We start from the raw sequence: 16,766 nt of genomic DNA, 5'->3' as shown, positions 1-16,766 counted from the left end.
AGTTGCTTTGTATTAATTGATAACAGCTACAAACTAATCTAGTTATCCAAATAATGCTGCAGACAGACTTTAGACCCTTAAGCTAGCATGACCGTTAGCTTTGCACACTGACAGGAGGAGCCCCTTCACTGCCCGAAACCAGACTTCTCAGTTCAGTTTTAAGCTAATAAACTTTAAACGATAATATGAGATGCTGAAAAGTTTTAACAGGAGATTCCAACATCTCTGTTTATCAGTTGTGTTTCATTTACACCTGAAAACTGCCAAGCTACCAGTTAGCTAGCTTTCTGAAATTAACATCAGTGGCAAAGCAGAAAAAAGACCAATAGTGAATGTGAAGGCATCGCCATGCATAGAACTTATTGACCAGACAATAATAAATGCTCCTTGTTGAAGTTACAGAATTAATGTTACTTATATTGTTTTTATTTATTTTGCAAGCTAAGATGTTGAAACACTGTTAGTTATTAGTTAGTAAAATCTCTGCTTGCCGGTTTTAAAAATTGCACTCTTTGAAATTGCTATTATATTATAAAAACGATAAATTGTTCAGCCTTAGACTTTGTACAGTATTATCTTCACTGTACTGGGTATAATGTGGTTTTCAATTTTGTAATTTAAATTCTGTTCAAATCCATAAACACATGATTTATGACTATTTGGATATCGTAGGATTGTAAGGTTACAAAACTAGCTTGAGCTTCCAGAGCTGAAACTTTTAACTTCTCATCTCAGGTCTGCAGTTGTTTACCAGTTACTCAGTGACTGACTGGCTGACTATTTGTGTGACTTGTCAGTTAACTGGCTGACTGATGAGTAAAGACTAAAATACCTAAACTTTAATACTGTCCAGTTCGTATTACTGAATGGTAAAGTCATCCTGCAGATGTTGCAGTACAGAGCTGTTTATCACAGTAACTACAAATCCCTGCTCTGTGCATCAGGATTCCTCGTTGTCTCTTGTCCCTGTCAGTCCTCTTATCTGCTCAACATGTCAAAAAACATTTCACATGAGACTGTGAACTGTTTGCACTGTCTGCTCGCCTTTACCAAAAGAGGATGTACAATGAAGTACAGATAGATAGAGCGGAAGTGGGGGAGGATGTCGGGGATGAGAGAAAGAGCAACATAACCCGCCTGATGTTTCTCTGACATAAAGGCCTTTCATCAGGACAGATGTGGTCAGAGTCTTGCTTCCCAGAGCCTCTTTATTTTTAGTAAAGCAAAGTACAGTAGGCAAGGCAGTGTGCAAACTACTTTTCCTTTCTCTGATACTCTGTAAACCCTGGTCTTCCTTTACATTGTGTATATATATTTGATTTTTTGTCTGGCTAACATCCTTATTAGTGGCAGTAATTTAATTAATTCCAACTGTGTTAAATGTTTTTGTGGATTCCTCCCTCCGTGTTCAGGGTGAGATGTTAGCCTAAGTGAAATCTTGTTCATGGAGCGGGAGATTGACAGACGGATCAGTGTGGCATCTTCAGTAATACAGACGTTGTACAGGACCATGAAGAGGAAGCTGAGCTTGAAGGCAAAGCTCTCGATTTGCAAGTCGATCTTTGTCCCAACCCTCACCGATGCTCTGGGTAGTGCACCGAAAGAATGAGAGCACAGATACAAGGAGCTGAAATGGGTTTTCCTCTGTAGGGCGTCTGGGCTCAGCCTTAGAGAGGGGGCAAGGAGCTTGTTCATCTGGAGGGAGTTCGGAGTAGAGTCGCTGCTCCTTCACATCAAAAGGAACTAGTGGTGGTTCGGGCATCTTCCTTTAGAGGTTCTCCTGGCACATCACGCTGGGAGGAAACCCCAGGATAGACCCAGAACTCGCTGGAGGGAGCTGGAAAGTGTTGCTGGAGAGAGGGATGTCTGGATTACCCTGCTTAGCCTACTGCCACTGTGACCTGACCCCAGATAAGCAAAAGAAAATGGATGGTTGATTGGATGTATTGTTACCAGCCGTAGGAACGTCAAAATATTGGCCGCTGGTGTGATCCCATCACATTAACTAAACTGACCCCTACATGCAAACCATGCTGCAGGAATGGGCCATAGGAAGATGGAATGATGGCGTAATGGCCGTAATGGCACCATAGTCCATGTTTTCTCAACATGCAGCTCAACATCACAGCTGACCCCGACACCCCCCTCACCCTGCAGACTTCCTGTCTAATGGAAACCTCTGCGTCAAATATCTGCCTGGTTGCAGTGATGTATATATAGGAATGTATCACTCATTGCTGTGAAAAACATCTCAGCCACAGCTTAGTTATTCAACCTTATAAAAAGGTGAAAAGGTATCAAAACATTCAGTCAGACAGTTCGCTGTAATCAACCCTCTTAATCATTTCAGTAGGTGGTTGAACACATCACAGAAATGTAGTTTGCGGGGATCTCAGTGACATCAGTGGTGAGTAATCTCTGGTTAAAGCTTCATGGCCTTGAGCCCAGGCCTATGGTTTCCCTCCTGCAGGCCGAGCTCTCCACCAAATACTCATGTAATCAGTGTGAGTCATTCAGGATAACGGGATCCAACTGTATCGTTTTAACATTACCAGGACCATGACTGTCTCTTATGACTAAAGCAGTCGCCACTTTATCACAGACAGCTCTGGTAATTGCCGAGATAGGCTGGCGTGTTTTGAGTTTGAGCTGTGTGTGTGCTTGTGCTTATATGCATGTGTGTGTGTGTGTGTACGTGTGTGTGTGTGTGTGCTTGTGCTTATATGCGTGTGTGTGTGTGGTTGCGTGCTTGCGCCCATGTGTGTACAGCGAGCGCAGGCTGAGCTTGGAAAGGAATAGGTGGGTGAGCGATGTTGATGAGAGTTAAAACCATAAGCATGACAGCTAACTTAGCCAAGTTGTGTGTGTGCGTGTGTGTGTGTGTGTGTGTGCATGCGTGTGTGTGTATGTACCAGCAGGGGCATAAGCTGCACTAATTGGCCAGTGTATTTGTCCTGTCTTAGATCTAGAACAGGAAGGGACCGTTTGGATATCTCTGCTATGATGTTAAGTATTGACACCCACACTGGTGCATGAGGACATGAGTCACAGATTCTAGTGTTATCTACTGTCACTGTTTGTACTGGCTTTTAATTTGATTTAATATCATGTTTTAAATTTAGTGTTCCTCAAACTGTCGAGTGACAACAAAGCCTTCTAGCAAATAGTGTATATTGGTTGTTTTCAATTTGATATCAACTCGTATATAAATTCAAATATTATTATTTGAATTTGTTGTTTTGCAGTGTTGCTGGACTTACAGCAATGTAAACGACCTTTTTGCAATCCTGCCGACTCACGTAGCTTCGCCAGTTTACAGTTTATTTTTTTTACGTTAGAAATGATCAGCGTGACATTTGACAGGAAATGTGGATGAAGGTTACAGTTAGCCTGCCCTGCGATTGTGCTAAATTAACTGTCAAACACGGATGATGGACAAGATCACGGACTGGTGGCTTAATGAAAAGGAAATCAAATGAAACCTTAACTCTCTCCCAGTGAATACTACTGAGGTAGTCAGCCTTACTGGTTTTCAGGATGTTTGGGGGCTGAGTTTTATTTTAATGACTCAGTGGTCCTACGTCTGAAAAAGTTGAAGAAACACTGATTCACACATTATGACAAATCCACAACAAAAACCCCCCAAAAAAATTATTGATATACAGCTGGAGGAAATGTGTGAAAATCCTGGAAGAAGTAATGCTTAAATCACAATGTTTTCGTCAACTCATCAACACTTTAACTCCCTGTAACTAATGATATTGATCTAAGGGAGTGCAACATCTGGCTCCACCAGATGTGTGCCTGTGACTAATGGGCTATTCTCGTCTTCTTGTCTTTTCATCTCTTTTATTTTGTGTCCCGTCAGTTCGTTAAATTCATCTCCTTAGGCCTCAACGAGATGATAAGCAGAAAAAAAAAGAATTGAAAACAACAGTAAAGGCTTTCACCATAGGGCCATATTGTTTGTGAGCTGTGGCGTGCTAAAAAGGAGATGGGCCCTAAAGCAAATTGTTGACAATACACAATGCCTGTCTGAGGAATGTGAATGCATTTTTGTGCAGATGGTAAAAACTGTTTAGGCTGAGAAGGGCTGCAAATATAGAAAAAGAGGGGGATGTTGTGCTTTTTGGAATCGTGTCGCAACGGATGAATGACTGAGATGTAGCTCGACCGCAGAGGGCACACAAGGGAGGGTAGGACTGAAGATCTGTAATAATGGTTTGTGTTTGTTGGTTCACAGGAGATTTTTTTTTTTTTTTCCATTGTTGATCTCTCCCGATCTCATCCCGGCCAATGTCTTCCTGCTTTGTTTATTTACCCGCGTGTATTTTCGTCCTGATTTGAGCTTTCGGTCCATGTTTGGCTTGAGGAGAAGGGTAAAAACAGACTGATGAGAACACCACTGTGTTGAACTATCAGTGTGTATGTGCATTCGGCTTTTCTGCATGTACCTAGAAAAACCTCTGTACAAGCAACATGTGTGCATCCCTGTTTTGTGTTTTCCATCTGCATAACTTTACGAATATATCATGTAGTCATAACTGTTGACCCCCGGCTCCATAGCAGGGATTTGCTTCCCACCCGGTCATTAAAGCTCCGCCACAGGGACCCATGTGACCTGTGATATGTTCGGCCTCCCTCTCAGCTGCTTGGATCGAGAACGAAACAGCTAGAGACAGAGACCCTTTTCTTTTCCTTTTGGGGTCAAAAGAAAGTGTGGGAACAAGAGGCAATCAGTAAGAGAGAAAAACGTGCTGAGCAGTGAGAAGAAATCAGATTAACACTTTGTTAGTTGGTCTCACACACAGAAAAGACCGAAAAGTGTGAAAGGGGGCTCCTAAGTATAGGGGATGGACATATTTCACCCATAGGTGTTGTTTTTGCTTACTTATGGCCTTGAAGTGCCCTTGAGTAAAGCTAGGTGCTTTCTGGTTTTCTCATGAAGTCCACCTTGTCATGATTAAGAGGCATTAGACATGTGGGGTACATTTGAAGGATAGTTATACATCTAAGCCAAGTAACTCTCAAAACTGCCATAAAATGAGTCCTGCAGGTCTGTGCAAAGCAGAGACCATCTGCATTTTTTGACTGCCAGAAATACATAAAAAAAATTTAAGTTAGTCTAAACATTAAGTTTCTGTGAAGGTACATGGAGTTCACGAAAGATGGCGTAATAATAATAGCTTTGGATGCCTTGCTAGACAGGACTTAAAACACATATACTTAATTGCAAGAACGTGATAAGCTGTACAGTGGAAACCATTACAGAAATCCCCCCTAAACCCGCATATAACCCATATGACAAACAAGTTTCCAAATGATTTCTCTTTGGGCGATGTTCCAGTACAACAGCAGTCAGTGAGCATTTAAGAAAGTTGGATTTCTATCGTCTTATGAGAAATTGTTCCTCTAACCCCTCGAAGCAGGCTTTGAAACACTCAGTGTTATATGAGTGGCCAAGAGCAAAGGTAAAGGTCACCAAACCCCACTCCCGACACACTTCACTTTGAAATTAGTGTGAAAAAACATCCCCGTTAACGTCTTCTCTTCCTTTTCAGGATGGTTTTAATTGGCTCAGACGGTTTTTTACATACAGTCCTTCATCTATATGGAATTTGAACTATGACAGAAAACAGGTGTAAGACATAAAGAGATACCATATTGCTCAAACTCTTGGCAAACACGAGGAACATTTGCCCCGAGGGTAATTAATCAGAACGGCTGCTTAAGGGGGTGGGGGGGTGTAACTGTCAAATTAGTGTTGCAGTAGCTGGTGAACATGCTTTGTCCTTTTATAATCTGATGTGTCTCTACTGCTTTGTCGAGTCAGTTGTCTGTAGCTGCTTCACAGATGCCGACATACCTGTTGCATCATCATTAGTCTTGTAATCAGAGAAGGAATTACCCTCTTGTTACTCTAAGACGTCACTGCGCTCCGTTCACTTCAAGGCGCCCCCCTTGCATTCTTGTCTAGCTCGCTCGCTGATGGTGATGATGAAAGCGCACAAGGTCACAGCCAGCATCGGCTTTCACTGCTGATTCGTTGCAGCTTTCATCAATGCTCTCTGATTGGCTCTCCCGAGGGAGCTTAAGGAATGGGGGGACTATTAAGCCTAAAGCTAACCATCAAAGGAAATGCTGCATAAGTGCTGCGTTCATATGTAATCAAGGAGCAGGATCTTGACCAGGGTCTCGACTGTTTGTAACAGTTTGCTTTGCTCACAGACATAGGAACTTTCACATCTTATGTTTTCTTTCTGCATGTGTCTTGCTCATTGGACAAAGCCTTGGTTACATAAGTAAAATAAGACCCATTGCGACTTCATTTCACACATAGAACTAATTTTTCTTTTTGCCGTTCAGGACCCTTGTAACACTTTTCAAACTGCAGAAAAACAATGAATACATTACTATAAATAGCAATAATTTTGCTTTTTTTTTTGTCATATACTGAATCACTCTCACATACACAGTCACAGGCTCTCAAGAAGATTTCCCTCATGCTGCTACCTCACCCCCACTAGTTACTCCTCTGAGAGCCTGCAGCTCTGAGGCCATGCGTTGAGAGGGGAGAGTCGTGTATTATCCATTAGCTGTCCTGTTCTGCTTTGATGGATCAAAGAGCTTGTAAAGAGCTGGTGGAGCCGGGGCCGCTGCAGCAAAACAAAACAGACGGAGAGGAAGAGGACCGAGGGCTGGCAGACGGAGATGGAGGGAAGAGGGCAGGGAGAGGGGATGGAGGAGGTGGGGAGGGGAGATGGGAGAGAGGGTTACGGGGGGTCAGGGCTATCTGAGCGTCGCCAGCTGGACCCACCTGAGAGGAGGCAGTGGAAGGGAAGGGAGGGGCAGCATTTTATGGAGAGTGAAGGAGAGGTTGAAATGTGCAGAGAAGAAGTAATATGCTTATTGATATTTGTCATTTGGATCATATTGATCATTTTGAAGTCATGCTTCTTCTCCTGAGCTTCTTCAGTGTTTATTTTGGTTTTTCTTTAGATCAGTTTAGACATGCAGCCAGCACTTGTATGCAGAGCAAGTCAGAACAAGCTAGCTAGTCGTGGGTCTTCAAGGATATTTGGTTACTGATGGACACGGGGGATCAATAATGTGACCTTCCTGGTTTTAAAACCAGTTTCATGGCCATGAAGACGTGAGAATAATAGTGGAGGTTCAGAGAATGAAAAGACTTCGAGAAAACTGGTTGGAAGTTGGAAAGGTGAGGGGAAGACAAACAGGAAGGGTTTTGTTAGAAACAGATTAGAGAAGAAAAGGAAAAGGGAAGAAAGAGGAAGGAAATATTGGGATCGAGAGAAGATCCCAGCGGGGGGGAGAGAGGATAAACAAAGAAAAATAATTCTGAGAAACAGGAGGATAGAAAAAGCACAAGTGTAGAAGGAAGTGAGCAAGGGTGAAAAATGGAGGGAACAAGTGGAGAAAGAGGGAAGAAATTAACTTATACATAGAGGGTAGGCAAGGGACGCAAGAGGGATGAAAGGAGAAAGAGAGAGATGGGTGGAGGTCTATTCGCAGGAAGTTTGTGCGTAAGTGTTGGCCCGAGGAGATGGAATCTTGGCTGGTGTGTTTGTTCTGGCTCGGGGGCCGTCCTCAGCAGGCCCCTCTACTGGGCACAGGGAGAGAGGGATGTAGAGGAATACATGGAGGAAAAGATTAGAAAAATGAATGGATCAATGACCAGTGTGAAAGCGTCAACCCAGGTAAAGCCCGATTCATGCTGCATTCAGCAACGGGTGCACAGTCAAACTTTGGTAACTGTAGTCATAACAACTGGAAATTTGAAACAAGGACTCCTTGAATCCTGGACTATTTCCAGGATTGGCAGAGCGAGGAGAAACTGGAGAAACTGGAACCAGTGGATGACTCCAGAAGGTTTTAATTTTTTTTTTGTTAGAAGCCAGTCAATTTCTGCATTTTCCAGCAATACCATTTTCCAGCAATACCATCAGATTTCATAATGAGTTTTGAGGCATGTCTTTCACTGAACATTACGCACGTCAAGCCCCACAAAGCAAGTTAGCTGACCTGATAATATCCAGAACTTGCCAAACCTCCTGATTTTTCAGTACTTTCCCATTTGACAGCCTCATTTTCCTTTACCTGTTACACAGCACATTCAGATAGCCTTATAAACTAAAGTAATGTGTACATATATGCATACATATTGCACTCCCCTAAGGCTGATGTACCACCTTTGGGAGATTTTGGACCAACATGTTAGACACCAAATGAGGAAATATCTTTTGAAGGAATGGGGTTGATTTGTTGAAGCTGAGAGAGAGTACAGTAGAAGAGAAAAAGGAGGCTTTTCCCTCTTGATTAGAGTCAAAGAGTAAAGAGAGGGAGAGAGGTATTTGACTGGGACAGGAAGGAAGTAATTGGTTGCCATGATAGTTGGGAATTCAGAGTTGTTCAGCAGAGTGACAGAATGGGGAATGGGATGTACAGTTCTGCTTGGGCCCCCAAATCAGATCCAGTCCTAAGCCCACAGGCCTGACTGAAAGCCACAATTTTATCAAGGCAGATGAGATTCATGTGTCGCTGTAGAAACAAATTCACTGTCTTTTTTAAACAAGGACAATACTTAGACAATGCATTGTTTCACATGCTGTGATTTAAGAAAAAATGAAACTGACCTACTACAGCCAGAGGGAAGTAAGAAAAATCAGAGCCTCACCCAGCCCAAACCTGTCTGGTCAGGAATTGGGTTCAGACAGCGAATGAAAAAGCAACCACAACACAGGATAAGATTTGAGATCCATTTCCCTGTGGAGATGGAAATAAACATTAATTCTCAGAGTGAGTCATACAGGAACACTGTCCAGTTAGTCACTTGATAGCCGATGTAGCCTGAACCTGTTTCCTGTGACTTTTGTCAAACACGACAAGTCTCGATTTAGCTCATTATCTGCTCCTCTGCCTTCCTGTTGATGTCTGTGGTTACGTATAAGAAATAGTCAGAGACTGAGCTTGATGCTTAAGAAAGAAGGAAAGAAAGAAAGATTAACACTAACTGTACAACACGCACACACACACGCACACACACACACACGCTGTGGTGGCACGCCCCCAGGTTCAGGGCCTGTGTAACTTCCCTTTTGTGCACAATGAGATATACACAAGTCCTTGCCCTTTTCCTGTATCCAAATAAACAATCCAAAAAGGGCTATGTAGCGGGAACACTGCCTTTTGTGAGTGTACACGTGTGTGTGTGTCTATGTTTTTGCGTGTATTACGTAAGCATAACTGTGGCCCTCGGCCCCCTTCATTAGGGCTGCTGCTCAGCTCCTGCTTCCTTTGGTCACAGTTCATTGACCTGTAGGCCCATAACAGACGTGAGAATCTGATGTGTCACTCTGTATGTGCATTTTTCTGTCTCAGTACTCCTCCAGCTGTGTAGCTGTGTATTTGACTTCATATTTGTACATACTTCACATTTTGTAAACATGCTGTCAAACATCAGTCTTACTCAGTGTTTACTTGGCACTTAAGTGTATGTAAGTAGTTTCGCAGACCCTGTTTATTCTCTATTCATCATCATTTGGCTCTTCATGTTGCTCCGTTTTCCTCCCTCTGTCTGGTCTCAACAATTTGTCTGATAGCGGCGACATATCTTAATCTAGCAGTAGTTGACAAGATAGAGATACAAGGTTAAAATGTCTTTTTTTTTTGGCAATAACACATTCCTGCGCAGCAATACAGAGGCACTTTCTGTTAATTGTTGATTAATGGCATAAAATTCCTTTATATATAATAATTATATTATGTTTTCTTCAGTTCAACATTTTTGGGAAATACCCCAAATTTGCTTTCTTGCTAAGGTCGATACCACTGTCATGTTTGTCCATTAAATACGATAGTCAGAAGACTGTTAGCTAAACGACAGGAAGTGAGGGAAGCAGCTAGCCTGGGCCTGTCCAAGGATTTAAAAAAAACAAAACACTTACCAACACCTCCAAAGACTGTTTAAATAGACTTATACAAAAATGTAAATGTAAAAAAAACAAGTTTTGGGACGTTTTCTCAGCCAGGGCAGCTAAGCTAGCACTCAAGCTAACAAAGAAAACAACTGGCTCCAGCTTCATACAGTATTAAACAGCTTTTATTAGTTTGTTATCAATCTTTTCATCTTAATCTTGACAAGAAGTGTATATCCCACAGTGTTAACCTCCTTTAAAGTGAACTTCAGATTCACTAGAAGCATTTGTTCTTAATCATCTCAGAGCTTTGACCCTACCCTGTGTGCTGAAGCAAAAAGGATGTTTGTATGTGCATCAGTCTTGTATTCAGATGTGGCTGTCTTTGTGTGTTCCAGGTGACCTCTGCATGCATCCCAGTACCCTCCAATGATCTGGTAAGTCCCCTGCATCCACCCATTTTCTTTTCCACAACAGCATTTCTGTATAGCGTACTCGTTTTCCCACTTTGTTCATCCATAGTTACGAGGTATGGCTTCCCAAAACCACCGTATGGTTTCCTCTGGTTGAATTCCTTTTGGGAAGCCAAGCCCTCAGCCCAGTTTGAGCTCAGTTCATTCCTGGAGCACTGCGGCACTCCAGTCCAGGAGAAAAAAATAGTTGATGTTGCTATAGGAAGTAGTAATGTTTATCCATTAGAGAGTCTGTTTGTTTAATTAACTCTCCTTTCCTTCCTCTGTATCCCCTTCTCCCGCCTTTCTCCCCTCCTTCTTCTTCCCCCCCTCTCACCTCCTTTCAACCTCATCCCTTTGCCCCACTTCCTCTTACCGTCTTTCTCTTCTCACCCTCCTCTCCCCTCTTTTTCTTTATCTCGTCACCGCTCCTTCCTTACATCCAGCAGCGTAGAGGGACCGCTCCTTCTCGACACACCCAACACCTGGTGAGCACACTTGAACCTCCATCCTCTCTCTTTGTCCTCTTCCTCTCCCCTCTTCTCTGTCTTTCCCTCAGGGTCCCCAGCATAACGCTGTCTGTCTTGGAAATTTCCAAACCTGTCAGGGAAAACAGTCAGGGTTTGGGGCTTTTTGATTTAGCACATACTAAACAATCCAAAGTGAGAGCAATGCCAGACATGAGTCTCTGTGAAAATAAAACAAATCCTGAGGTTTGTGACTTCTGAGGACTGTAATGCTCATTACATACCAGAGCATTACACAAATTAAATGTTTAGACCTGGTGATGGCGATAGATAAAAAGACAGGGGATCATCAAATCCACTGGGAACAACTAGGTTTTCGACTTCTGGGGTTCACGAATGTTGGTACCAAAAATTTTGTTGAATGAAGTGAAAACTCTTACCTGGTGGAAAGAGAAACAGTCAGGGGATCACCAAAGTTAGTAGCAGCCATCTTCTGCAGACTGTAAACATCTGTACAAACTTTCATGGCAGTCCATCAAATACTGGTTGAGATATTTCAATCTGGATGAAAGTGGTAGAAATGCCTGATGTACAGTGGGGTCCAAAAGTCTGAGACCACTTCCAACAAGTGGTCTCAGACTTTTGGACCACTGTATAAACATGCATGAGCACGGTTTTAAAATTCAAATGTTTTTGGCTTCCATAGGGAGCGTAAAAGAAAGAATTTGGGAACCTCTTGTTGAGGTGAAGTAGAGGAAAGCTCTGGTGTGGCCAGTTTTAAACAGATGGATAGACTGACGGGCCACTACCATCATTAGGCCGAAGCACTAGTGGCACAAAACATGTAATCATTGAAGTGGTCAATAATTATGGATAAGTTTGATAAGTTGTTTTTTTGTGTGTGTGTGTGTGTTTTATTCTACAGGGGTCCACCAAGTCTCTGACCTTTACCAAGCAGAGAAACACCCTGCCAAGGTAAAGGTCACCTGACTCATTTCTCTGAGGCGATATGTGTTACTGAGGCATTTTCTACAGAGATCATTTAAAACAAATAGAATCCTTATGTTTCCTCAGTGGCAATGCTTAGCGATTTGTTGAGCCACCGCTCCTACATTCTTTCCGTAAGGTTCAGTGTCAACTGTGTGATGGAGCAACTCGGCTTTTGATTTGACCTACATGTTACACACAGTATCCAGTTTCTCTCTTTGTCTTTCCTCCATTCTCGATACATCCAGTCACAAATTTCATTGCAGTGTATGAAGGAGCAGAATCATGTTGAGCTGCCACAAACAATCTGAATTAACGCTCATGTTTTGACCCGTGCCCCCCTTTCCCCCCTGCCTCTCTCTGCGTGACCACCCGACCTTTGCTCCCTTTTCTCCTTTTCCTCTGCCCCCTCTTTACCTTCCTTTGCTGTTTTCTCCAGGAGCTTCAGTGTGGACCGTGTGATGGAGAGAGTGATGGAGCGCCACTACGACTTCGACCTGACCTACATCACCGAGAGGATCATCTCCGTCTTCTTCCCCCCGAAGCTGGAGGAGCAGAGATACCGGCTCAACCTGAAGGAGGTGGCTGCCATGCTCAAGTCCAAACATCAGGACAAATTTCTGGTGAGGGGAACAGAAAAATGCATCACACTCTGTCAGCTAAGACAGACAGTAATTACAGTAGCTTCAATGAGATGTCATGTACTGTAGTTCCTCTGTGGTATTTGTTGCAGCAGGGATTTTACGTCCCTCCTCAGCTGAAGATGCTTGTTGCACAGAGACAATATGTTTTAACATATAGCATCAAGAAACCGCTGAATACACTTAGCATCCCACAAATTAGCAGTCTGTTAGTCGTTTTTCTGTCACACCCATTATAAAAATAACTGAAATGAAACATCTTTTCTTTTCCAGCTCCTGAATCTCTCAGAGAGGCGCCACGACATCACCCGACTGAATCCAAAGGTGGAACTTTCCTTCTCGTAATTCTTTGTGTTGAGAATTCAATTCGCAACCTTTTCATTTTATCTCCTGAAATCACATGACACTTTTCCTCCGTCTCCATCCAACATCAGGTTCATGACTTCGGCTGGCCTGACCTCCACGCCCCACCGCTGGATAAGATCTGTGCCATATGTAAGGCCATGGAGACGTGGCTGACCTCCGACCCCCAGCACGTGGTGGTCCTGCACTGCAAGGTCAGAGTTCAGGGGGGCCGGCAGGGTTTTTCAGACAGACGTCCCACTGTTTCCCAGACTCTGAACTGGGCTGATCAGAGGGTAGTGATAAGTGTTGTTGAGAGGTAGAAGCAAATGTTGAATTACAAGTAGTGGTAGTTTTTATTGAGTTCATATTAATGGTGTTAAAAAAGATATGTTATTATTAAGCATCATGTCAGTACTTAATCTAAAGTTTACATACAGTACATCATTTACATGAAAAAAAGGGATCAATGCAAAATTGTCATACCTACTTTAACAGGATATTTTGAGCATTTTTTAAAATATGATTCAAACCATAACTCAATTTAAAACAATCTTGTTAGTCAATAACATTACCATTAACGTCGACCATGTTGTCAGCTGACCACCACTTTTGCTGTTTACTATCCAGATACCAGTGGTGGAAGAAATATTCAAACCCCCTACTTAAGTAGAAACAGCAATATCACTCTGTGAAAAACACTCTGTTGCAGCTACAAGTCCTTCATTCTGAATTTTACAAAGTAAAAGTACAAACGTGTTATCAGCAAAATAAAAGTAAAGTATTTACATTAATGGATTGTTTTTACTGACATGTAGGAAGCATTTTAATGTTGTAGAAGGTGAGTTTACATATTGTGCAACGAATCAGATTTATATATCAGTCATTTGTTTTAAAGTTAAAAATCTTACTCTTAAAAGTAGATAGTAAATAAATAAGTGTCAGATAATTGTATTGGAGTTAAAATCACAGGATTTCTTTCTGAAACATGGAGGGATAGAAGTATAAAGTGGCATAAAATAAAGATACTCAAGTAAAGTACAGGTATATCAAAATTATACATAGGTACTATTTTTATTCTAACGCTGCCAGATAGCTGGAAAGGGTAGTGAAATGGTATGAAGCAAAGTTACAGAAACAAACCAGCGCTGAGTGCTTGTTTTGGTTAATGTTACATACTTGAATTGCTATTTTGGAAAAATTATAACATGTAATGGTACAATTAGTAACCACTTGTAAGCTTTAACAGGTTTAAGCAGCCTTCATTTCTCTATTCAGTGTTTCTGGTGTAAAATGCAATAAAGTAAGATAATGCAGTTAAAACATAACTTGACAAAAACCAAAATTGCAGAGTGCATCATATAATTCAATAAACTGTTTCCACCTCTGCCACAAAATCAACCATACGATTTAGATCAAACTCTGTCAACTAAACGTTTAACTTCCACACTGATACGCATCATTTAGAGAATCATTAGTGCCATCAGTTCAGGAAAGCAGCGGCAATTTGAACCTTTCCCCTGCTACCAACCAGTGACCGACCATCAGCGAGGGCGACCGAGCTCCCACGGCTTGTCTGGATGTTTTATTTATTGGTTTTGGTCAGGAGAATTTAAATACTAAAACCAGACTACTTCTGTGGTCTGCTGACTTTCCAGAACATTCCAGCTACAGGCTTTTTTTTTTTTTTTCCCAGCTGCAGATCACGCCAGGGATGGGAAAAAATACATTTTTGTCAATGAAGAATCTGTCACTGAGAGATAGACTGAGCAAAACAAGGTTTAATTTGTGCTCAGTGTGTAGGTGCAGCCTTCTTACTGGTATCTTGGAGGGGGGGGGGGGGTTCACATTAGGAATTTGAAGAGGAATGTCTTTGGAATGTGTCAGAAACTACGAAGCGCCTGGTGCGAAAAATACACCACAGGGAGTTTTTTAATTGGAACTTAACCTGCTTGTCCACATCTTTCTATGTCCCCGCTTTGTCTCTGTCTAACTGTGTCTCTTTTTAAAAGAAAAAACAAATAAATCAACCCTACAGTCAAAACTGTCAGGTCTTGCAGGCTGTGGAAATCAGCTGTCTTTGAGCCACCCACAGTGGTGTGCCCGAGGATGCAATCAGCACACCATGACTCTTGTCCTTGTGGTTCCCTCCCCCTCCTCCAGGGCAACAAAGGGAAAACAGGCGTGATTATTGCAGCCTACATGCACTACAGCAAGATCTCCGCAGGGTGAGTGTGTGTGTCTGTGTCTGAGGCATCCAAAGCCACAATCTGACATTTTCTTGTTCATCAGAATACCCACACATGGAACACATTAAAGATTATTAAACTGACGTGCAAAAACATATTGGATTTATATTTGACTATTCAAATGTGCATGCCAAAAAAACTTATGTGTTCAAATTCAAGTATTGTATATGCAGCACAATGATTTCCATTCAGACTGTGTTGATAAGTCATTTGATAAATTAAGCCCTGTGGATTTTGCATAGGAACTGTGGAAGCTGGTTCATCCTGTGGCCAGTGCCAGCTGTATCCTCTCCATGTACTTTCTGGCATCTAGAGAGTCTGGTGCAAGTTCCATGATGGAAATTGTTGACTCAAAGCGTATGTCTGTGTGTGTGTGTGTGTGTGTGTGTGTGTGTGTGTGTGTGTGTGTGTGTGTGTGTGTGCGCGTTTGCATGCATTTATGTTGCAGGGCGGACCAGGCTCTCAGTACTCTCGCCATGAGGAAGTTCTGTGAAGATAAGGTGTCCTCTTCCCTCCAGCCATCCCAAAACAGGTAGAGGCCACGAGGAGATCTGAGGGGGAAATCTGGAGGGGTTGCGGTGGTGGGGGGAGGTTGAGGGTATCTCACATCCTTGCAGGAGTTATTAAATGCATCCCCCCTTGCATGCTTCTTAAGGGAAAAGAAAGAGAAAACAGCTTTTAGCTCTGAGCTCTTCATATGCACAACTGCTGGATTTGATTTCTCTTTAACCTTGTGTTTAGTCTTTTTTCACAGACAACATTTTGACATGTCGCAAACCTAAATAACAACATTAATGATGAATGAAATCCATTTAGTTGCTTCAGTTTCAGGGTCATTGCAACTTTCATGCTGACTCACTGTCACACTGTCGTAGCTTACTGGGAAACCTGAATAGAATAGAGCCATTGTCAATGTTTTTTCCTAAAATGACAAGTCAAAAGATCTTCTGTGAAAAAGACTTGTGGAACAAAAAGACTAAATTATAAATGCAATGTTAAAATGACAGAGTGGGCTACTTAACTGTAACCTTATGCTTTTCCATCATCTTTATATTACACTTTCAAAAATACCCCTTTGACATAGACCAGCATGAATGCTACAGAAGACAGTTAAATTATCAAAGACAATAGTAAAAGGAATAGTTTGACATTTTTGTAAATGGATTCACTCTCTTGCCAAGAGTTAAATGTTTCTTCATCTTTATGCATCTCAATTAATGCTATATTAAACTCATTGCTGGCTCTGGCTTCAAGTTTAGAGACAGACATGAGAGTGGTGTGGATCTTCTCATCTATAATCACTACTTTTGTTTGTTTGTACACCTTTTGTATATATACACGTATTAAACAAACAAGCTATAATATATAATTTACTAAACTTTAGAGGTGGATTATGTTCACTTCGGACAGAGCCATGCAAGGTGTTTCTCCGTTTCCAATCTTGATGCTAAGCTAAGCTAGCCACCTGCTGGCTTTAGCTTCATATTTAACATACAGAAATTATTACTCTACAAGAAAGCAAGGTGTATTTCCCCAAATTACAGATTTTTTTGATTGCTCTTTCAAATATAAAAAAAAAAATATTTATACTAATGGAATTTTCAGACTCACTTTAACATTTAGGTCCCAACAGTAATCTCACCCTGAGGTTAAAGGCAGAAAACTAGTGTCAAGAAAATGACAACTGACTCAA

General features: G+C 41.9%; 1 protein-coding gene across 4 annotated transcripts in view; it reads left to right on the top strand.

Moving 5' to 3' along the window:
- tns2a (tensin 2a) overlaps positions 1-16,766 on the top strand; it is a 64,261-nt gene that overhangs the window by 19,072 nt on the left and 28,423 nt on the right. For 3 of the 4 annotated variants that reach the window (XM_023403705.2, XM_023403707.2, XM_023403709.2), the window contains exons 4-11: positions 10,334-10,372; positions 10,834-10,875; positions 11,780-11,829; positions 12,281-12,464; positions 12,756-12,806; positions 12,917-13,039; positions 14,988-15,052; positions 15,522-15,605. In XM_023403705.2, the coding sequence (XP_023259473.1) occupies positions 10,334-10,372; positions 10,834-10,875; positions 11,780-11,829; positions 12,281-12,464; positions 12,756-12,806; positions 12,917-13,039; positions 14,988-15,052; positions 15,522-15,605 (638 nt within the window). The remainder of the gene's footprint in view (positions 1-10,333; positions 10,373-10,833; positions 10,876-11,779; positions 11,830-12,280; positions 12,465-12,755; positions 12,807-12,916; positions 13,040-14,987; positions 15,053-15,521; positions 15,606-16,766) is intronic. The other variant, XM_023403706.2, reaches the window with a different exon arrangement.

The sequence above is a fragment of the Seriola lalandi genome, unplaced genomic scaffold (genome assembly GCF_002814215.2).
Source record: "Seriola lalandi dorsalis isolate HSWRI2012SDOR001 ecotype SW California unplaced genomic scaffold, Sedor1 jcf7180002054178, whole genome shotgun sequence".
NCBI classification, from domain to species: Eukaryota; Metazoa; Chordata; class Actinopteri; order Carangiformes; family Carangidae; genus Seriola; species Seriola lalandi.
This window is presented reverse-complemented; position numbering and strand designations above follow the sequence as displayed.